General features: G+C 35.7%; 1 protein-coding gene across 5 annotated transcripts in view; it reads left to right on the forward strand.

Annotated features, from left to right (window-relative positions):
* Window positions 1-20617, forward strand: part of SCAPER (S-phase cyclin A associated protein in the ER) — a 539898-nt gene that overhangs the window by 137918 nt on the left and 381363 nt on the right. For all 5 annotated transcript variants that reach the window (XM_036907601.2, XM_036907605.2, XM_036907603.2 and 2 more), the window contains 4 exons: window positions 414-489; window positions 691-808; window positions 1050-1161; window positions 3974-4114. In XM_036907601.2, the coding sequence (XP_036763496.2) occupies window positions 414-489; window positions 691-808; window positions 1050-1161; window positions 3974-4114 (447 nt within the window). The remainder of the gene's footprint in view (window positions 1-413; window positions 490-690; window positions 809-1049; window positions 1162-3973; window positions 4115-20617) is intronic.

The raw sequence follows: 20617 nt of genomic DNA on the forward strand, positions 1-20617 counted from the left end.
ACGTATGTTGATGAGAGGGATTTCTTAAACAATGAAAGGAACTACATGTTTCAAGTATTTTTCTATTAAATTTTAATGTCTAGTAAATAATCTTGAACTCTTATGATACATGCTGTGAATATTCAGAGTTTATGCAATAGTTGCATAAGACCAGTATATTTCTTTTAACTTTATTTGATTTGCCTCTGCTGTTAATGACAAGTAGTTTTGTCTTCCTCTTAAAATGTATAGGCTGTGGTATTTTTAACTTGGTGATTACTGTGACTCTAAGAACTAGGTGGTTTTTTCTGGTTTTGAACTGTTTTAAATGAAATGTAATAGCAGCAGGCAGGAAAACATCACATGTAGTTCATTTTTTAAGGTTAAAATTATGTTCAAATATTTGTTTTTCCATTTTCCTTATTATATTTTAGGCCAGCATGGGCAGTGGGAGTGTATCTTTCTGTGGTATGTCTATGGACTGGAACGATGTCCTTGCAGATTATGAAGGTATTTGAGTGTGTGTGTGCGCATGCGCGCGCATAGTGTTTATATGTAGAGGGATATAAAATAGATGAGCTTATTATGTGGAGTTTGTAAAATAAACAATTTGGAGTGGGAATGCTGATGCTTTTTAAAAGTTCTCAAATGTTGATTTTATAAAACTATGTAGTTAAACAAACACAAAGTGTTTTTCTTTTTTCTGAACAGCTCGTGAATCTTGGCGCCAAAATACATCCTGGGGTGATATTGTAGAAGAGGAACCTGCTAGACCTCCAGGCCATGGAATTCACATGCATGAAAAACTCTCCTCACCATCTCGTAAAAGGTCTGGCCTTTGAAAATTTTAAATTTTGAGACATTTTACAGGAGGGAAACTAGCCACTTTTGAGTGTTAAATAGAGCTGCACAACATTGTAAGCCATATAATTCAGGACAGCTCCAGATCCATTGAATAGTGATAATGTTTTCCTGAAATGTTAGCCCCAAATGTTAGTATGCTTTTTATATTTATTTTGGCTCTGTCATTTAAACATTTTTGTCTGGTGTCCATTTGTTTGTATTAATAGAACAATTGCAGAATCTAAGAAGAAGCATGAAGAAAAACAAATGAAAGCACAGCAGCTAAGAGAAAAGTTACGTGAAGAGAAGACATTAAAGCTTCAGAAATTGTTAGAAAGGGTGAGTTTTTAATTCTTAGGTAATTATGATGGCCTTAAATTGATGATAGCCCTAAATTCAATTGTAGTCTTTCTTTTAGTCTGAGAGAAGCTAAAAGAACTATAAAAATAAATTTTCTATGAAACAAAAGCATTTCTGTCAAATTACAGAATTTATGTGTAAAAAAAGAAAAAAGAATTTGTTTTTCCTAAGTGTAGTAACTCATAAATTTATGTTTTGTAAGGTTGGCATGGGTTATTGAAGCTTCAGGTGTTGTCTTACCATTTTCATTGGCAGGTTTCCTTGGGGAGTCTTGTGCAAAGTGTAGAATGGTTTGGTAGGACACTTTTGAGCCTCAGGTGATCAGGTTTGAGTAAATGGGCAGTAATTCAATTTATAGAAGAGATTGTGATCAGTGTGGTGTAGTTGAAAGAACATGGGCTCTGGAGATAGCCAACCAGATCAAATCCTGGTTTTACCACAAGATACGATGTCTTGGGCAAGTACTTAACAATATTGCATTTCAGGTTCTTTATCTGTAAAATGACAGTTATAATAATTAGCCAGTTGCAAGGATTAAATGCAGAAAGTATGTTAAACATTAAGTAGCATGGTGCTAAGAAGACTGTTGCTGTGTATCGTCGTTCTTATTGATACTTACATATGGCAGATGTAGGTGAAAACTATATTCGTTAATGTGTGCTGTGTAACAATCTCAAAACAGCATCTTAAAGCAACACACTTTTATTAATTAGCTCACTGTTTCTGTGGGCAGGGTGTGGCTTGCCTAGTGATTTTTGTTCAGAATCTTTTTCAAGCTGTTAGCTAAGGGCAGCAGTCATTTGCAGCTGACAAACCCATTTCTAGACTCACTCGTGTGGTTATTGGCAGGCTTCAGGTCCTCTTCAGCCTATAGATCTCAGTTCCTTGCCATGTTTGCCTTTCCACAGCCCTGGTGTCCTCATGACGTGGCCACCGGCTTCTCCACAGAAAGTAATCTGACATTTGGAGAGGTGTTAAGAGGGGGAAGGGTGGAGAGGGAAAAAACAAGAGAGCTGCCAGAATGGAAGCTGCCTTAACTTTTATAGCCTCATCTTGGAAGGATGTACCATCCCTTTTGCTATATTCTATTGGTTACAATCCTAGTACAGTGTGAGAGGAAATTAGCCAAGGGTCTGAATACCAGGTGGCTGGGATCATTGGTAGGCATTTTGGAGTGTGTGTACTGCCAGTACCTAACAGCCTGACAAAAGACGTGTGACATTATAGTGTAGGTGAACTCCTTTGTTAGCTTTCTGGTACTGGAAAGGACTACAAAATACACAGGTTAAAAATATTACTTGGATTACTTAAAATGTGTATTTTAAATTTGGTAGAGATAATTGGACCAAATAGTTGAACACTTATAAAAATGAAGTAGCATAAAATTCTGTTTAGTACAGTAGGAAAGTTGACTGGGAAGGAAAGAAATTCCGTGATTTTTCTCTTTACCTGAACCTCAAGAATTTGTCATTATTTTTATTTTAATCATTTAGAATGATCACATCAAGTATGAAAAACAGTCTCCATGTGGTGGGTTTAGAGGGTTAATACCCCCCATGTGGGGAGTAAGAGTTAATATTTTCAGCATTAGAGCAATGCTCTAGTAAAACCAGTTTCCCCTTTTATTGTATTTTTAATATAAATAAAATTATATAGTTTATTTTCTCACTGTGTAATATAATCTCCAATGATGCAAATAAAATAATTAATTCTTGAAATTGTAAAAGATGTTAGAGGTTCTCTGGTTTAATTTTTCTGTCAATGTAGGTTTCTCTTCAGTTAATTTTAATGATAAATCCCATGTTCCATTTGTTTAATGGGTTTTTGTTTCATCCCTGTTCTATGTGTATGGTTTCATCTGATCACCACAAGAACTGCGTGAGGTGCACAGAGTTGAACAGATACTGAACCCCTTTTACAGATGTAAAACTGAATCTGAGGCTAAGTTCTATTTCCAGTGTAACATGACCAATAATTTTCAGAGCTAGGGCATTAAGTTAGACCTGTCCTCTAGCTCCTAATCCAGTGCAATTTCTGCCTTATACTTCTTAGGCAGTTAAACACATAATCATGTAGCTAAAATTCAACTGAAATGTTTTTCCCTCTACTCATGTTGAGCCAACATTTGATTTTCTATAATTTATTCTCATTGGTTCTGGACCTGATGCCCTGAGCACAGAACAGGTCTTTTACTTCTCATGATTGATATTGTTTTAAGGAATTAAAGGCAGCTATCATATCTGTCTTTGTTTCAGGCAAAGCTCTCTCTGTCCCTGCAGAGAATGTTTCTTATGCCAATGTGTTTTCAGACTTCTCACAAATTTTCAACCTCTAGTATAAAATTACTTATTTGCTTTAAATTTGGGTTATAGAGACATTAATATTTATAAGGATAGGAAATATACACTATTTTCATTTTAAGTGTATTCATAGTGCAGTATAATAATAGCATATCTGTTGAGGCATGTCCAATGTACTGTTTTACATACATTGACTTAATCTTGGAAACAAGCCTAAGAGTTAGATACTACTATTATTCTCTTTTTATAGATAAGGAAACTAAGGTATAGGCTAGAAAAAGTTGCCCAGTTTATATAGCTAGCAAGTGATCAAGATAGATTATGACTCCAAGCAGTCTGGTTTCATAGTCTGTGTCCTTAATCACTAGTCGTACTCTTTTTAGGTCCTTCCAGGTTCTAGACTGTATAATTCCTAAGCTGTTTATTTGTTTGTTCTTCTGTTAAATGACTGGTATGGTGAAATTAATGATATAATAATTCACTATATGTAGGAGAAAGATGTTCGGAAGTGGAAGGAAGAATTACTAGATCAACGACGTAGGATGATGGAAGAGAAATTACTACATGCTGAATTTAAGCGAGAGGTGCAGTTACAAGCAATTGTTAAAAAAGCTCAAGAGGAAGAAGCTAAGGTATATCTTAGGTGCTTAGAACACTGAATGAGGTACCCGGGTACTTTTTTCAGTTGTTACATAAGAAGCTAATTTTTGTCAAGTATTAATTCTGTGTCAGAACAGAGAATTTTTATTAGGTACAATATCTTATCCTTAACAGTAATCTTATATATATATATATATTTTTTTACAGCTTTATTGAGGTATAATTGACAGACAATAAATAGAGTATTTGTAAAGCATCAATTTAATGGGTCTTGACATGTAATATACTTGAAATTATCTGCACGGTGAAGATAATAAACAATTCCCTACCCTCAGTTTCTTTATGCTTCTTTGTAATTCATTCCTTCTTCCAGCTGTTCCCATGCAGTTGCTATGTTAACATTTTCTAGAATTTTATATGAATGGAATCATACAGTATGTACTCTTTTGACTAGTGTCTTTCACTCAGCACCATTGTTTTGAATTTCATCCTTGTGTTTTATCAGTTCCTTTTCATTGCTGAGAAATACTCTGTTGTATAGAAATACCAAAATTTGTTAATCCACTCAACCGTTGATAGACATTTGTTTTCTTTCAGTTTTTGACTATTACAGAAATAACTGCTGAGAACACTTCATGTATAAGTCTTTGTGCAGATGTGTGTTTACTTTTTTTTGGGTAAATACCTTAAATGGATTGGCATGGTCTAATGATAGGATCATATTTAAGTTTTAAAGGAACAGTTTCCCAAAGTGGTTATACAGGTTTCCCCTGCTATCTGAAAGCAGAGTGGTCCTATGAAGTTGAAATAGTGTAAAGTGAAGAAGCAATTACCATTAATTTCTATGGAAAGCTTTTTGAGAGTTCCCAGACCCAGAACATAATGTTTTAGGATTTTCTGAAACCTTAGGATACATCTTGCTAATGGATGCACAAAATAAATCAAGGCAAAGCACAGATGCTCATAGACATAGTTCGAAGCTATGGCGGCTTCATGCTGAGATGCTTAGTGTAGCTCCTGTGGAGGAGGGGTGGGTGCGGTGCTCTCGGTTCTCCAGGTGCATCTGCAAAACAAACGTTGAAGGCCAGTTTCGTTTTTCACCTTATTTTTGGTAAAGGCAAATATCCTCTTCAGATTTCTTTTGGTTAGCGAAAACAGGTACTAACGTAGGTCGTTTATAAAAGCAAATTGGTGTAATGTGAACTTTCAGAAAACTTTTACATGATCTTAACAGCAGCAGGTGACTGCTAGTTAGCCACATTTTTAAAAACACTTGACATGGTTACACCTCATAATTTTAACCATTCCATTTCAGTATGTCTGCATAATGTTTCATGTACTTTTAATATATATTTTTGGAGATGTTTTTATGTGCTTATTTCCTTACCTGCATCTCTTATTTGGTGAAATAATTTAAAAAAATATTTGAAATATTCAAATATTTTGAAAAATTTTGAATAATGGAAATATTTGGTGAAAATTTTTTGAAAAGCAATTGGTTCAAGCATCTTGCTCATTTTTAAAATTTAGATTCGTTTATTATTACTGGTTTCTATTATCTTTCAGCTTTAGTGAGGCATAATTGACAAATAAAATAGTAAGATTTAAGGTGTACAGCATGATGATTTGATATTCATATATATTGTGAAAGGATTCTCCCCAGCGAGTTAACACATCTATCATGCCGCATATTTATGTTGTGTGTCTGTGAGAATATTTATGTTCCCTCTCTCAGCATGTTTCAGTTGTACAATACCATGTTATCAATTATAATCATCATGTTATATGTTAGGTCCTCAGATCTTATAACTGAAAGTTTGCACCCTTTTACCAGCCTTTCTCTAGTTCTCCCACCCCACAACCTCTGGCAACAACTTTTCTACCTTATGTTTCTATGAGTTCAACTTTATTTTTTAGATTCCAAATATAAGGGATACATGCAGTATTTGTCTTTCTTTATCTGCCTTCTTTCATTTAGCTTACTCCCCTCTAGGTTTAGCTATATTATCACAAGTGACAGGATTTCTTAGAGAGTTTTATATATTTTAGATAGTAAGATCTATGTTTTGCAAATATTTTCTCTCAGTCTTTGGATTACCTTCTGATTTTCTTTAAAGTATTGAAATTTAAAAATTTATCAACTCCAAAATACTGACATTTTTCATCTATACTTTGTGTTTTTTTGAATCCTATTTAAAAAAATCTTCACCTAAACTTTTCTAAGTTATTTTTAGAAGTTTTTAGTTTACATTGAGATGTATGTTCCCTTTTGAGTTAATTTATGTACATGTTATGAGGTAGGGTTGAGGTTCACTTTTTTACATATGGATATCTAATGTTCAAATACCAGTTGTTGAAAAGACTATCCTTTTATTATTAAGGTATGATATACAATCTTATAAAGGTTTCACATGAGCAGCATAGTGGTTACTACATTCACCCATATTATCAAGTCCCCCCCACCCGACACCATTGCAGTCACTGTCCGTCAGCATAGTAAGATGCTATGGAGTCACTACTTACCTTCTCTGTGCTATACTTCCTTCCCCTTGACTCCTTACATAATGTGCACTAATTATAATTATATATTTATTTATATAACACTAATTATAATGCCTGGAATCCCCTTCTCCCTCCCTCCCCACCTTTTGGTAACTGCAAGTCCCTTCTTGGAGTCTGTGAGTCTGCTGCTGTTTTGTTCCTTCAGTTTTGCTTTGTTGTTATACTCCACAGAGGAGGGAAATCATTTGCTACTAGTCTTTCTCCTCCTGGCTTATTTCACTGAGCATAACACCCTCCAGCTAAACCCATGTTGTAGCAAATGGTGGGGTTTGTTTTCTTCTGATGGCTGAATAATGTAACATTGTGTATATGTACCACATCTTCTTTATCTATTCATCTTCTGATGGACTCTTAGGTTGCTTCTATATCTTGGGTATTGTAAACAGTGCTGTGATAAACACAGGGGTGCATCTGTCTTTTTCAAACTGGGCTGCTGCATTGTTGGGGTAAATTCATAGAAGTGGAATTGCTGGGTCAAATGGTATTTCTATTTTGAGCTTTTTGAGGAACCTCCATACTGCTTTCCATAATGGTTGAACTAGCTTACATTCCCACCAGCAGTGTAGAAGGGATCCCCTTTCTCCACATCCTCACCAGCATTTGTTGTTCCTAGTCTTTTCGATGCTGGCCATCCTTACTGGCGTGAGGTAATATCTCATTGTGGTTTTAATTTGCATTTCCCTGACAATTAGCGATGTGGAGCATCTTTTCATGTGCCTGTTGGCCATCTGAATTTCTTCTTTGGAGAAGTGTCTGTTCAGATCCTCTGCCCATTTTTTAATCACGTTATTTGCTTTTTGGGTGTTGAGGCATGTGAGTTGTTTATATATTTTGGGTGTTAACTCCTTACTGGATATGTTGTTTACAAATGTATTCTCCTACACTGTAAAGATGCCTTATTGTTTTACTGGTGGTGTCCTTTGCTGTACAGAAGCTTTTTAGTTTTATGTAGTTTCATTTGTTCTTTTTGTTTTTGTCCCCCTTGTCTGAGGAGATATGTTCAGGAAAAAGTTACTCATGTTTATATTCAAGAGATTTTTGCCTGTGTTGTCTTCTAAGTGTTTTATGATTTCATGACTTACATTCAGGCCTTTGATCCACTTTGAGTTTACTTTTGTGTATGGGGTTAAACAGTAATCCAGTTTCATTCTCTTGCATGTAGCTGTCCACCTTTGCCAACAAGAGCTATTGAAGAGGGTGTCATTTCCCCATTGTATGTCCATGGCTCCTTTATCATATATTAATTGACCATATATGGTTGGGTTTATATCAGGGCTCTCTAGTCTGTTCCATTGGTCTATGGGTCTGTTCTTGTGCCAGTACCAAATTATCTTGATTACTGTGGCTTTGTAGTAGAGCTTGAAGTTGGGGAGTGTAATCCCCCCTGCTTTATTCTTCCTTCTCAAGAATTCTCTGGCTATTTGGGGTCTTTTGTGGTTCCATGTGAATTTTAGAACTATTTTTTCTAGTTCATTGAAGAATACTGCTGGTATTTTTATAGGGATTACATTGAATCTGTAGATTTTTTTAGACAGGTTGGCCATTTTGACGATATTAATTCTTCCTATTTGTGAACATGGGCTATACTTCCATTTATTGGTATCTTCTTTAATTTCCCTCGTGAGTGTCTTGAAGTTTTCAGGGTAGGTCTTTCACCTCTTGGTTAGGTTTATGACTAGGTATTTTATCCTTTTTGATACTATTGTAAATGGCATTGTTCTACTGATTTCTCTTCTAGTTCACCATTAACATGTAGAAATGCAACAGGTTTCTGTGTATTAATTTTGTATCTTGCAACTTTGCTGAATTCAGTTATTAGTTCCAATAGTTTTGGAGTGGAATCTTTATGGTTTTTTATGTACAACATCATGTCATCTGCAAACAGTGACAGTTTGACTTCTTCCTTACCAATCTGGATGTTTTTTATTTCTTTGTATTGTCTGCTTTTCACTGTTAAATGTGATGTTGGCTGTGGGTTTGTTGTATATGGCCTTTATTATGTAGAGGTACTTGCCCTCTATACCCATTTGTTGAGAGTTTTTATCATGAATGGATGTTGAATTTTTTCAAATGTTTTTTCAACATGTATTGAAATGACCATGTGATTTTTGTCATTCTTTTTATTGATGTAGTATATGATGTTGATGGCTTTTTGAGTACTATACCATCCTTGCATCCCTGGAATAATTCCTACTTGATCAGGTTGGATGATCATGTTGATACATTTTGGAATTTGGTTTGCTAATATTTTGTTGAGTATTTTTGCATCTATGTTCATAAGGAATATGGTCTTTAATTTTCTCGTTTTGTGTTGTCTTTGCCTGGTTTTGGTATTAGAGTGATGCTGGCTTCATAGAATGAGTTTGGAAGTATTCCCTCCTCTTCTACTTTTTGGAAAACTTCAATGAGGGTGGGTCTTCTCTAAGTACTTGATAAAATTCAGCAATGAAGCCATTTGATCTAGGTGTTTGTTATTAGATAGTTTTTTTATTACTAATTCAATTTTGTTGCTGGTAATTTGTTCAGATTTTCTTTTTCTTCCTGGGTCAGTCTTGCAAGGTTGTATTTTTCTAGAATGTTGTGCATTTCTTCTAGGTTTATCCAGTTTGCTAGCATATAATTTTTCACAGTATTCTCTAATAATTCTTTGTATTTCTGTGGTGTCTGTAGTGATTTTTCCTTTCTCATTTCTGCTTCTGTTTATGTGTATAGACTCTTTTTTTCTTGAGAAGTCTGTCTAGGAGTTTATCTATTTGTTAATTTTCTCAAGGAACCAGCTTCTGCTTTGACTGATTCTTTCTATTGTTTTATTTTTCTCAATTTTATTTATTTCTGCTCTTACCTTTATTTTGTCCATCCTTTTTCTGGTTTGGACCTCATTTTTTTTCTTTTTCTAGTTTCATTAATTGTGATTTTAGACTGTTCATTTGAGATTGTACATTTTTCTTAAGGTAAGCCAGTATTGCTCTAAACTTTTCTCTTATAACTGCCTTCGCTGTGTCCCAAGGATTTTGTTGTGTTGAGTTGTTGTTTTCATTTGTCTGCATATATTGTTTGATCTCTTGTATTTGGTCACTGACCCATTGATTATCTAGGAGTATGGTGTTTAAGCCTCCATATGTTTGTGGGATTTTTTGTTTTGTTTGCATAATTCTAGTTCATACATTTGTGGTCTGTGAAGCTGGTAAGCACAATTTCAATTCTTCTGAATTTACTGAGGCTCCTTTTGTGGCCTAGTTTATGATCTCTTCTGGAAAATGTTCCATGTGCACTTGAGAAGATAATGTATTCTGCTACTTTGGGTGGAGAGTTCTGTAGATGTCCATTAGGTCCATCTGTTCTAATGTATTGTTCAGTGCCTCTGTCTCCTTACTTATCTTCTGTCTGGTTGATCTGTCCTTTGAAGTCAGTGGAGTGTTGAAGTCTCCTTAAATGAGTGGATTGCAGTGTATTTCCCCCTTTAATTCTGTTATTATTTGTTTCATATATTTAGGTGCTCCTGTATTGGGTCCATATATATTTATAATGGTTTAATCTTCTTGTTGGACTGTCCTCTTTATCATTATGTAATGTCCTTCTTTGTCTCTTGTTACTTTCTTCGTTTTGATGTCTATTTTGTCTGGTCCAGGTATTGCAACTCTGGCTTTTTTCTCCCTATTAGTTGGAGGAAATACCTTTTTCCATCCCTTCACTTCTTGTCTGTCTATGGATTTGAAGTGAGCCTCTTGTAGGCAGCATATAGTTAGGTCTTGTTTTTATATCCATTCTGCAATTCTATATCTTTCGATTGGTGTATTCAGTCCATTTACATTTAGGGTGATTATCTATAGTTGTGTACTTATTGCCATCTCAGGCTTTAGATTCATGTTTACCAAAGGTTCAAGGGCAGCTTCTTTACTCTCTAGCGGTTTACCTTAACTTGCTTATTACGCTATTACAAACACAATCTAAAAGTTCTTTTTTTCCCTCCCTCTTTTTCTTCCTCCTCCACTCTTCATATGTTAGATGTCATATTCTGTACTTTTTGTGTATTCCTTGACTGACTTTTTTGGTAGCTGATTTAATTTTATATTTGGTTAGTAATTAATTGGTCTACTTCCTTTAATGTGGTTTTGTTTTCTCTGGTAATAGCTATTTATTCCTCGGATGCTTTCCTTCTAGAGCAGTCCCTTTAAAATACACTGTAGAGTCAATTTGTGGGAGGTAAATTCTCTGAACTTTTGCTTATCTGGAAATTATTTAATCCCTCCTTCAGATTTAAATGATATTTTTGCTGGGCAGAGTATTCTTGGTTCAAGGCCCTTCTGCTTAATTGCAGTAAATATATCATGCTAATCCTTTCTCACCTGTAAGATTTCTTCTGAGAATGTTGATGATAACCTGTTGGGTTTCCCTTTGTATGTGATCTTTTTTGTCTCTTGGGCAGCTTTTAATATTGTGCCCTTGTCTTTGAGGTTTGCCATTTCAATTATTATGTCTTGGTGTTATCTTCCTTGGCTCCCTTATATTGGGACATCTGTGCTCTTCCATGGCCCGAGAGACTATTTCTTTCCCCAGATTTGGGGAATTTTCAGCAATTATTTCCCCAAAGAGACTTTTGATCCATTTTTTCTCTTTTCTTCTTCAAGTGCCCTTATAATGCGAATATTTTTCCATTTGGATTGGTAGCACAGTTGTCTTAGTATTGTTTCATTCCTAGAGATCCTTTTTTCTCTGCCTCTACTTCTTTTTAATCCCGTTCTGTAATTTCTATTCTGTTTACCATCTCCTCTACCTCATCTAATCTGCTTTTAAGTCCCTCTATTGTGTATTTCCTTTCAGATACTGTATTTTTCAAAGTTTCTGTCTCTGTCTTGAAGTTCTCTGACCTCTTGAATATTTTTCTGTAGCTTCGTGATCATGTTTATAGTTTTCATTTTGTCTTTGTAAGGAACATTGGTGATTTCAGTTTCACTTAGCTGTCTTTGTGGTGTTTGAGGGATTTGGTTTGTACCAGGTTCTTTTGCCATTTTATAGTTCTTATGATTCCTGTGTAATGGTAACTTTGTGTAGGTGGTGTTCTCTAGTGCCCAGAAGCTCTTCTCTGTGATGCTGCCCTGCCCCTGGGTTGATTGCAGGAGTCACAGATGTGTAATGCCAGTGACTGCCGGGAGGAAAGAGCTCTTTGTTGCTTCCTGGCTGCATTCCCTCCTCCCCTGACAGGGCCAGTGGACTGAGCACACAGGGAGGAGCCTCTATGCTATGCCCTTATATCTGTAGTAGGCAGGCCACTCCCCACTTGGCCTCGTGGGATGGCACATGCAGCATTTTTGTGAACCAGTGATGGCCGGGTTGAAGGAGTTGAAGGCTGCATATTGCAGTGGGGAGCCTTGGTGCTGCATTGCCTGGCAGGGGTATGGGGCATGTGAAGCTCCTGAAAGTTTCTGAACTGCTCTGCTGAGTGTGCCAGGATGATTTTGTCCACCTGTGCCTTCTGAGCAGAAAGGTCTGTGTAATCCTTGTCCCTTTAGCAACCCCCTTGCTGTTGGAAAGTCTTTCAAGCACCTGCCTTTCTTTTGACCTGGAGTGGCTGATTGTCGGTATCTGTTTTCCAGAAGTAGCTGAAATCTCAGTCTCTCTGAGTATTCCACCTGTCTTTGCTTTCCAACCCCACTAATCTCTGTAGCACCATTTAATGTGGGTTTGTCCTCCTGGAGTGCATCTCCAGTGTTGGGTATTTTTCAGTCTTTGGCTTCCACTCCCTCCCCACCCCATTTCTTTTCCTCCTGCCAGTGAGCTGGGTTGGGGAGTACTGTTTGTGTCCTGCTGGTTCATGGCTTTGGTACTTTACGTTTTTCCATGAGGTCGTCTCTTTTCCCCAGATTTAGGCCATCTCTTGCAGTTTTTTTTTCAGTCACTTTTTCAGGATTAGTTGTATTTGCTATATTTTTGTGTTATATGTGGTTTTGTAGGAGGTTTCTGCCTCACTTCTCATGCCACCATCTTTTTTAATCCTCATATCCTTTTATATTAAAATGACTAGCACCTCTTCTGAAAAGCACTTGGCCATGTATGTGGGTATGTTTCTGACTGTTTGTTCTGTTTCATGTATCTTTACACCAGTGTCACTTTGTCTTGATTACTGTACCTTTATCATAAGTCCTGAAATCAGGAAATATAAATACTGAAGACTTGTTCTTTTTAAAAACTGTTTTGGATATTTTATATTCTTTGAATTTCTATAGAAATTGTAGGATTTGTGAGTTTATGCCAGAAAAAGGCCTGGCTGGATTTGGATTTGGTTTGTATTGTATTTATAAATTAATTTGGGGGAGATCTGATGTCTTAATGATATCAAATGTTCTGATGAATGAGCATGGCATATATTCCATTTATATTGGTCTTTGTCTTTCCATGTATATTGTGAAATTCATGTATAATTTATATACAATATTATATTGGTTTCAGATTAACAATTTATTAATTTATCAGTTGTATACATTATTAAATGCATGATGAATATAATTACCATCTGTCATAATACAAAGATATTACAATATTTTGAACTGTATTCCCTATGCTATACTTCTATCCTTGTTACTAAATTATTTTATAATTTGAAGTCTGTACCTCTATTTCCTTCACTTACTTCACTTGTCCCATATCCCCCATGGCAACTACCAGTCTGTCCTCTGTGTTTATGAGTCTTTTTCTGGTTTGTTTTTTGTTTGTCAGATTGCACATATAGATGAAACTATATGGTATTCATCTTCCTGTGACTGACTGACTTCACTTAACATAATATCTCCTAGTTCCGTCTATTTTGTTGCAAGTGCAGGATGTTTTTCTTTTGTGTGTACGGCTGAATAATATTCATTGTATATATGTACCACATCTTGTATATCCATTCATCAACTGATGGACACTTGATTTACTTCCATATCTTGACTGTTGTACAGATTGTTGCAGCAAACAGGGGTGTACCTTTTTGAATTAATAATTTTTTATTGTTTGGGCAGATTCCCAGAAATGAAATTGCTAGGTCATGTAGTATTTCTATTTTTAATATTTTGAGGGGCCTCCATAGTGTTTTTCATAATGGCTGTACTAGTTTACATTTCCACCAATGGTGCATGAGGGTTCTTTTTTCTCCACATCTTCACCAACACTTGTTATTTTTTTGTCTTTTCCCACTAGCCATTCTGATGAGTGTGAAGTGATGCCTTATTTGTGGTTTTGATTTCCTTTCCCCGATGATTAGTTATGTTGAGCATCTTTTCATCTGTATGTCTTCTTTGGAAAAATGTATTTTTAGGTACCTGGCCCATTTTTAATTAGATTTTGTTGTTGTGTGTTAGTATCCATAATTCAGATATTAACCCCTTATTGAGTATTTCATTTGCAAATATATTGTCCTATTCACTATGTTGCCTTTTTTGTTCATGGTTTCCTTTGCTGTGCAAAATCTTTTTAATTTTATGTAGTCCCACTTCTTTATTTTTGCTTTTGTTGCTGTTCCCTGAAGAGGCAGATCCAGAAAAATATTGCAAAGATCGATGTCCAGAAGTTTGCTGCATATATTTTCATTTCAGAGTTTTATGGTTACCAGTCACATTTAAGTCTTTAATCCATTTTGAGCTTATTTTTTTTTATGGTGTAACAGAGTGGTCCAATTTTATTCTTTTGCATGTAGCTCCTCAGTTTTATTGGCACCATTTATTGGAGGGACTATCTTTTCCCCAATATAAAATCTTGCTTCCTTTGTTGTAGATTAATTGCTGCTATCAGCCTGGGTGTATTTCTGCACTCTCTGTTCTCCATTAATTGTGTCTTTTTTGTGTGTCAGTATCGTATTGTTTTGAATAGTATAGTTTTGTAGTAGAATTTCCAATCTGAGAATGTTACACCTCCAAGCTGTATTCTTCTTTCTCAAGTTTGCTTTGGCTATTTGTAATCTTTTGTGGTTCTATACACACTTACTTGTTCTAGTTCTAGGAAAAAATCCTCATCAAAATAGGGATTATACTGAATCTGTAGATTACTTTGTATAGTCATTTTAACCATTTTAATCTTCCAGTCCATGAGTATGTTATTTCATTCCATTTATTTGTGTGTTCTTCAGTTTCTTTCATCATTGTTCTATTGTTTTTAGAGTATAGGTCTTTACCTCCTTGGTTAAATTTATTCCTAGTTATTTATTCTTTTTTGATGTAATTATGAATGGGATTATTTTCTAAATTTCCTTTTCTGCTAGCTTGTTATTATTGTATAGAAACCCAACAGATTTCTGTAACTTAATTTTGTATCTTGTAACTTTATTGAATTCATTTATTAATTTGAATAGTGTTTTGGTGGAGACGTTAGGGTTTTGCATATATAGTATCATATCATCTGTAAGTAATGACAGTTTTACTTTCTGCTTACCATTTGAATGCCTTTTCTATGTTTTCCTTGTCTGATTGTTGTGACTAGGACTTTCTATACCAAATTCAATAACAACAGTGAGAATGACATTCTTGTCTTGTTCCTGATCTTAGAGAAAAAGCTATCAGCTTTTAAGCATTGAGTATGTTAGCTCTGAGCTTGCCATATATGGCCTTTATTATGGTTGAGATACATCTCCTTTATACCTATTTTGTTGAAAGTTTTTTTTTAAATCAGCAATGCATGTTGAATTCTGTCAAATGCTTTTTCTGCATCTACTGAGATAATATGATTTTTATACTTCCTCGTGTTAATGTGGTGAGTCATGTTGATTGTATGTGGATATTAGCAGTCTTTACATCCCTGGAATAAAATTCCACAGGATTATGGTGTATGAACCTTTTAGTGTATTGAATTTGGCTTCCTAGTATTTTGTTCAGGATTTTTGCGTCTATGTTCATCATGGATATTGGCCTGTAATTTTCTTCTTTTGTAGTCTCTTTGTCTGATTTTGGTACCAGTGTAATCTTATAGAATGAGTTTGGCGGAGTTCCTACCTCTTCACAATTTTTTGGAATTAGTTGGAGAGGGATAGGTATTAAATGTTCTTTAAATGTTTAGTGCCATTCACCTGTGAAGTCATCTGGTTCTGAACTTGTGTTCGTTGGGAGTTTTTTGATTACTGATTCAATATCATTACTAGTAATCAGTTTGTTCAGATGTTCAGTTTCTTCCTTAGTCATCTTGGAAGACTGTTTCTAGGAACTTACCATTTCTTCTAGGTTGTACAATTTGTTGGTGTATAATTGTTCATAGTCTTATAATTCCTTTTATATTTTTGTGGTATTATTTGTAACTTCTCTTTCATTTCTGATTTTATTTATTTGGGCCCTCTTGTTTTTTGATAAGTCTGGGTAAAGGTTTATCAGTTTTATCTCTTTTTTAATAACAAGCTTTTAGTTTCATTCGGCTTTTGTTTTTTTAAAATTCATTTTATTATCATTAATCTACAATTACATGAAGAACATTGTGGTTACTAAATTCCCCCCTTCACCAAATCCCCCCCTCAAACCCCATTACAGTCACTGTCCATCGGCATAGTAAGATGCTGTAGAATCACTACTTGTCTTTTCTGTGTTGCACATCCCGCCCTATGCCCCCCCACATTATACATGCTAATCGTAAGGCCCCCTTTCTTTTACCCCTCCCTTATCCCTCCCCACCCATCCTCCCTAGTCCCTTTCCCTTTGATAACTGTTAGTCCATTCTTGGGTTCTGTGATTCTGCTACTGTTTTGTTCCTTCAGTTTCTCTTTGTTCTTATACTCCACATATGAGTGAAATCATTTGGTACTTGTCTTTCTCCACCTGGCTTACTTCACTGAGCATAATACCCTCTATCTCCATCCATGTTGTTGCAAATGGTAGGATTTGTTTTCTTCTTATGGCTGAATAATATTCCATTGTGTATATGTACCACCTCTTCTTTATCCATTCATTTACTGAAGGCCACTTAGGTTGCTTCCATTTCTTGGCTATTATAAATAGTGCTGTAATAAACATAGGGGTGCATCTGTCTTTTTCAAACTGGGCTGCTGCATTCTTAGGGTAAATTCCTAGGAGTAGAATTCCTGGGTCAAGTGGTATTTCTTTTTTTAGTTTTTTGGGGAACCTCCACACTGCTTTGCACAATGGCTGAACTAGTTTATATTCCCAGCAGCAGTGTAGGAGGGTTCCCCTTTCTCTGCAACCTCGCCAACATTTGTTGTTTTTTGTCATTTGAATGGTGGCCATCCTAACTGGTGTGAGGTGATATCTCATTGTGGTTTTAATTTGCATTTCTCTGATGACTAACGATATGGAGCATCTTCATGTGCCTGTTGGCCATCTGAATTTCTTCTTTGGAGAAGTGTCTGTTCAGCTCCTCTGCCCAGTTTTTAATTGGATTATTTGCTGTTTGTTTGTTGAGGTGTGTGAGGTCTTTATATGTTTTGGATGTCAACCCTTTATTGGATCTGTCATTTATGAATATATTCTGCCATACTGTAGGGTACCTTTTTGTTCTATTGATGGTGTCCCTTGGTGTACAGAAGTTTTTCAGCTTGATATAGTCCCACTTGTTCATTTTTGCTTCTGTTTCCCTTGCCCAGGGAGATATGTTCATGAAGAAGTCACTCATGTTTACGTCCAAGAGATTTTTGCCTATGTTTTTATCTAAGAGTTTGATGGTTTCATGACTTACATTCAGGTCTTTGATCCATTTCGAATTTACTTTTGTGTATGGGGTTAGACAATAATCCAGTTTCATTCTCTTACATTTAGCTGTCCAGTTTTGCCAGCACCATCTGTTGAAGACACTGTCATTTCCCCATTGTATGTTCATGGCTCCTTTATCATATATTAATTGACCATATATGTTTGGAGTCTCTATTCTGTTCCATTGGTCTGTGGCTCTGTTCTTGTGCCAGTACCAATCTGTCTTGATTACTGTGGCTTTGTAGTAGAGCTTGAAGTTGGGGAGCGAGATCCCCCCCCACTGCTTTGTTCTTCCTTCTCAGGATTGCTTTGGCTATTCGGGGTCTTTGGTGTTTCCATATGAATTTCTGAACTATTTGTTCCAGTTCGTTAAAGAATGCTGTTGGTAGTTTGATAGGGATTGCATGAAATCTGTATATTGCTTTGGGCAGGATGGCCATTTTGACGATATTAATTCTTCCTGTCCAAGAGCATGGGATGAGTTTCCATTTGTTAGTGTCCCCTTTAATTTCTCTTAAGAGTGTCTTATAGTTTTCAGGTTATAGGTCTTTCACTTCCTTGGTAATGTTTATTCCTAGGTATTTTATTCTTTTTGATGCAATTGTGAATGGAATTGTTTTTCTGATTTCTCTTTCTACTAGTTCATTGTTAGTGTATAGGAAAGCCACAGATTTCTGTGTGTTAATTTTGTATCCTGCAACTTTGCTGTATTCCGATACCAGTCCTGGTAGTTTTGGAGTGGAGTCTAGGGTTTTTTATGTACAATATCATGTCATCTGCAAATAGTGACAGTTTAACTTCTTCTTTACCAATCTGGATTCCTTGTATTTTTTTGTTTTGTCTGATTGCCATGGCTAGGACCTCCAGTAGTATGTTGAATAACAGTGGGGAGAGTGGGCATCCCTGTCTTGTTCCCGATCTCAGAGGAAACGCTTTCAGCTTCTCACTGTTCCGTATGATGTTGACTGTGGGTTTATCATATATGGCCTTTATTATGTTGAGGTACTTGCCCTCTATATCCATTTTGCTGAGAGTTTTTATCATGAATGGATGTTGAATTTTGTCGAATGCTTTTTCAGCAGCTATGGAGATGATCATGTGGTTTTTCTCCTTCCTTTTGTTTATGTGGTGGATGATGTTGATGGGTTTTCAGATGTTGTACCATCCTTGCATCCCTGGGATGAATCCCACTTGGTCATGTTGTATGATCCTTTTGATGTATTTTTGAATTTGGTTTGCTAATATTTTGTTGAGTATTTTTCCATCTATTTTCATCAGGGATATTGGTTTGTAAGTTACTTTTTTTGTGGTGACTTTCCCTGGTTTTGGTACTTAGGGTGATGCTGGCCTCACAGAATGAGTTTACCTCCTCTTCTACTTTTTGGAAAACTTTTCGGAGGATTGGTATTAGGTCTTCACTAAGTGTTTGATAACATTTAGTTGTGGAGCCATCTGGCCTAGGGGTTTTGTTTTTAGGTAGTTTTCTGATTACCAATTCAATTTTGTTGCTGGTAAATCGTCTGTTCAGATTTTGTATTTCTTTGTGGGTCAGCCTTGGAATGTTCTATTTTTCTAGAATGTTGTCCATGTTTTGTAAGTTATCCAATTTGTTAGCATATAATTTTTCCTGGTATACTCTAATAATTCTCTGTATTTCGGTGGTCTCCATACTCATTTTTCTTTCTCATCTCTGATTCTGTTTTTGTGTTTAGACTCTCTTTTTTTCTTGAGAAGTCTGGTCGGGTTTATCTATTTTGTGCCTTCATTGATTATTTCTATTGTTTTATTCTTCTCAATTTTATTTATTTCTGCTCTGATCTTACATCACTTCTACTGATTTTGGGCCTCATTTGTTCTTTTTCCAGTTTCATTAATTGTGAATTTATGTTGTTTATATGGAATTGTTCTTTTTTCCTGATGTAAGCCTATATTACAATATACTTCCCTCTTAACATAGCCTTCACTTCGTTCCACAGATTTTGCGGTGTTGAGTTATTGTTTTCATTTGTCTCCATATATTGCTTGATCTCTGTTTTTATTTGGTCATTGATCCATTGATTATGTAGGATCATGTTGTAAGCCTTCATGTTTTTGTTGTCTTTTTGTTTTCTTTGCATAATTTATTTCTAGTTTCATATCTTTGTGGTCTGTGAAGCTCGTTTGTACAATTTCAATCCTGAGTTTGCTGAGGCTCTTCTTGTTTCCTAGTATATAATCTATTCTTGAAAATGTTCCATGTGCTTTTAAGAAGAATGTGTATCCTGCTGCTTTTGGGTAGAGTGTTCTGTAGATGTCTGTTAGGTCCATGTGTTCTAATGCGTTGTTCAGGGCCTCTGTGTCCTTACTTATTTTCTGTTTGGTTGATTGTCTTTTGGAGTCAGTGGAGTGTTGAAGTCTGCTAAAATGAATGCATTTCCTTCTGTTAACCCCTTTAATTATGTTAGTATTTGTTTCACATATGTTGGTGCTCCTGTGTTGGGTGCATAGATATTTCTAATGCTTATATCCTCTTGTTGCCCTGACCCCTTTATCATTATCTTACGTCCTTCTTTGTCCCTTGTTACTTTCTTTGTATTGAAGTCTATTTTGTCTGATCCAAGTACTGGAACTCCTGCTTTTTTCTTCCTATTATTTGCATGAAATGTCTTTTCCATCCTTTGCTTTTAGTCTGTATGTCTGTGGGTTTGAAGTGAGTCTCTTGTAGGCAGTATATAGATGGGTCTTGTTTTTTTACCCATTCATTAACTCTGCGTCATTTGATTGGTGTGTGATTCAGACCATTTACATTTAGGGTGATTATCGATAGAAATGTACTTCTTGCCATTGCAGGCTTTAGATTCATGGTTACCAAAGGTTGAAGGGTAGCTTCTTTACTATCTAACAATCTAATTTAACTCACTTATTACACTATTATAAATACGATCTAAAGGTTCTCTATTTTTTTCTTCCTCCTCAACTTTTTACATATTAGGTGTCATATTCTGTACTCTTTGTCTATCCCTTGACTGACTTTTTGGGTAGATGTTTTAATTTTGCATTTGCGTAGTAATTAATTGGTCTCCTTCTTTTACTGTGGTTTTATTTTCTCTACTGACAGCTATTTAGCCTTAAGAGCATTTCCATCTGTAACAGTACCTTTAAAATACACTGTAGAGATGGTTTGTGGGAGTTAAATTCCCTCAGCTTTTGCTTATCTGGGAATTGTTTAATCCCTCCTTCAAATTTAAAGGGTAATCTTGCTATGTAGAGTATTCTCGGTTTGACACCCTTCTGTTTCATTGCAGTAAATACATCATGCCACTCCCTTCTGTCCTG

The sequence above is a fragment of the Manis pentadactyla genome, chromosome 11 (assembly GCF_030020395.1).
Source record: "Manis pentadactyla isolate mManPen7 chromosome 11, mManPen7.hap1, whole genome shotgun sequence".
Classification (NCBI taxonomy): domain Eukaryota; kingdom Metazoa; phylum Chordata; class Mammalia; order Pholidota; family Manidae; genus Manis; species Manis pentadactyla.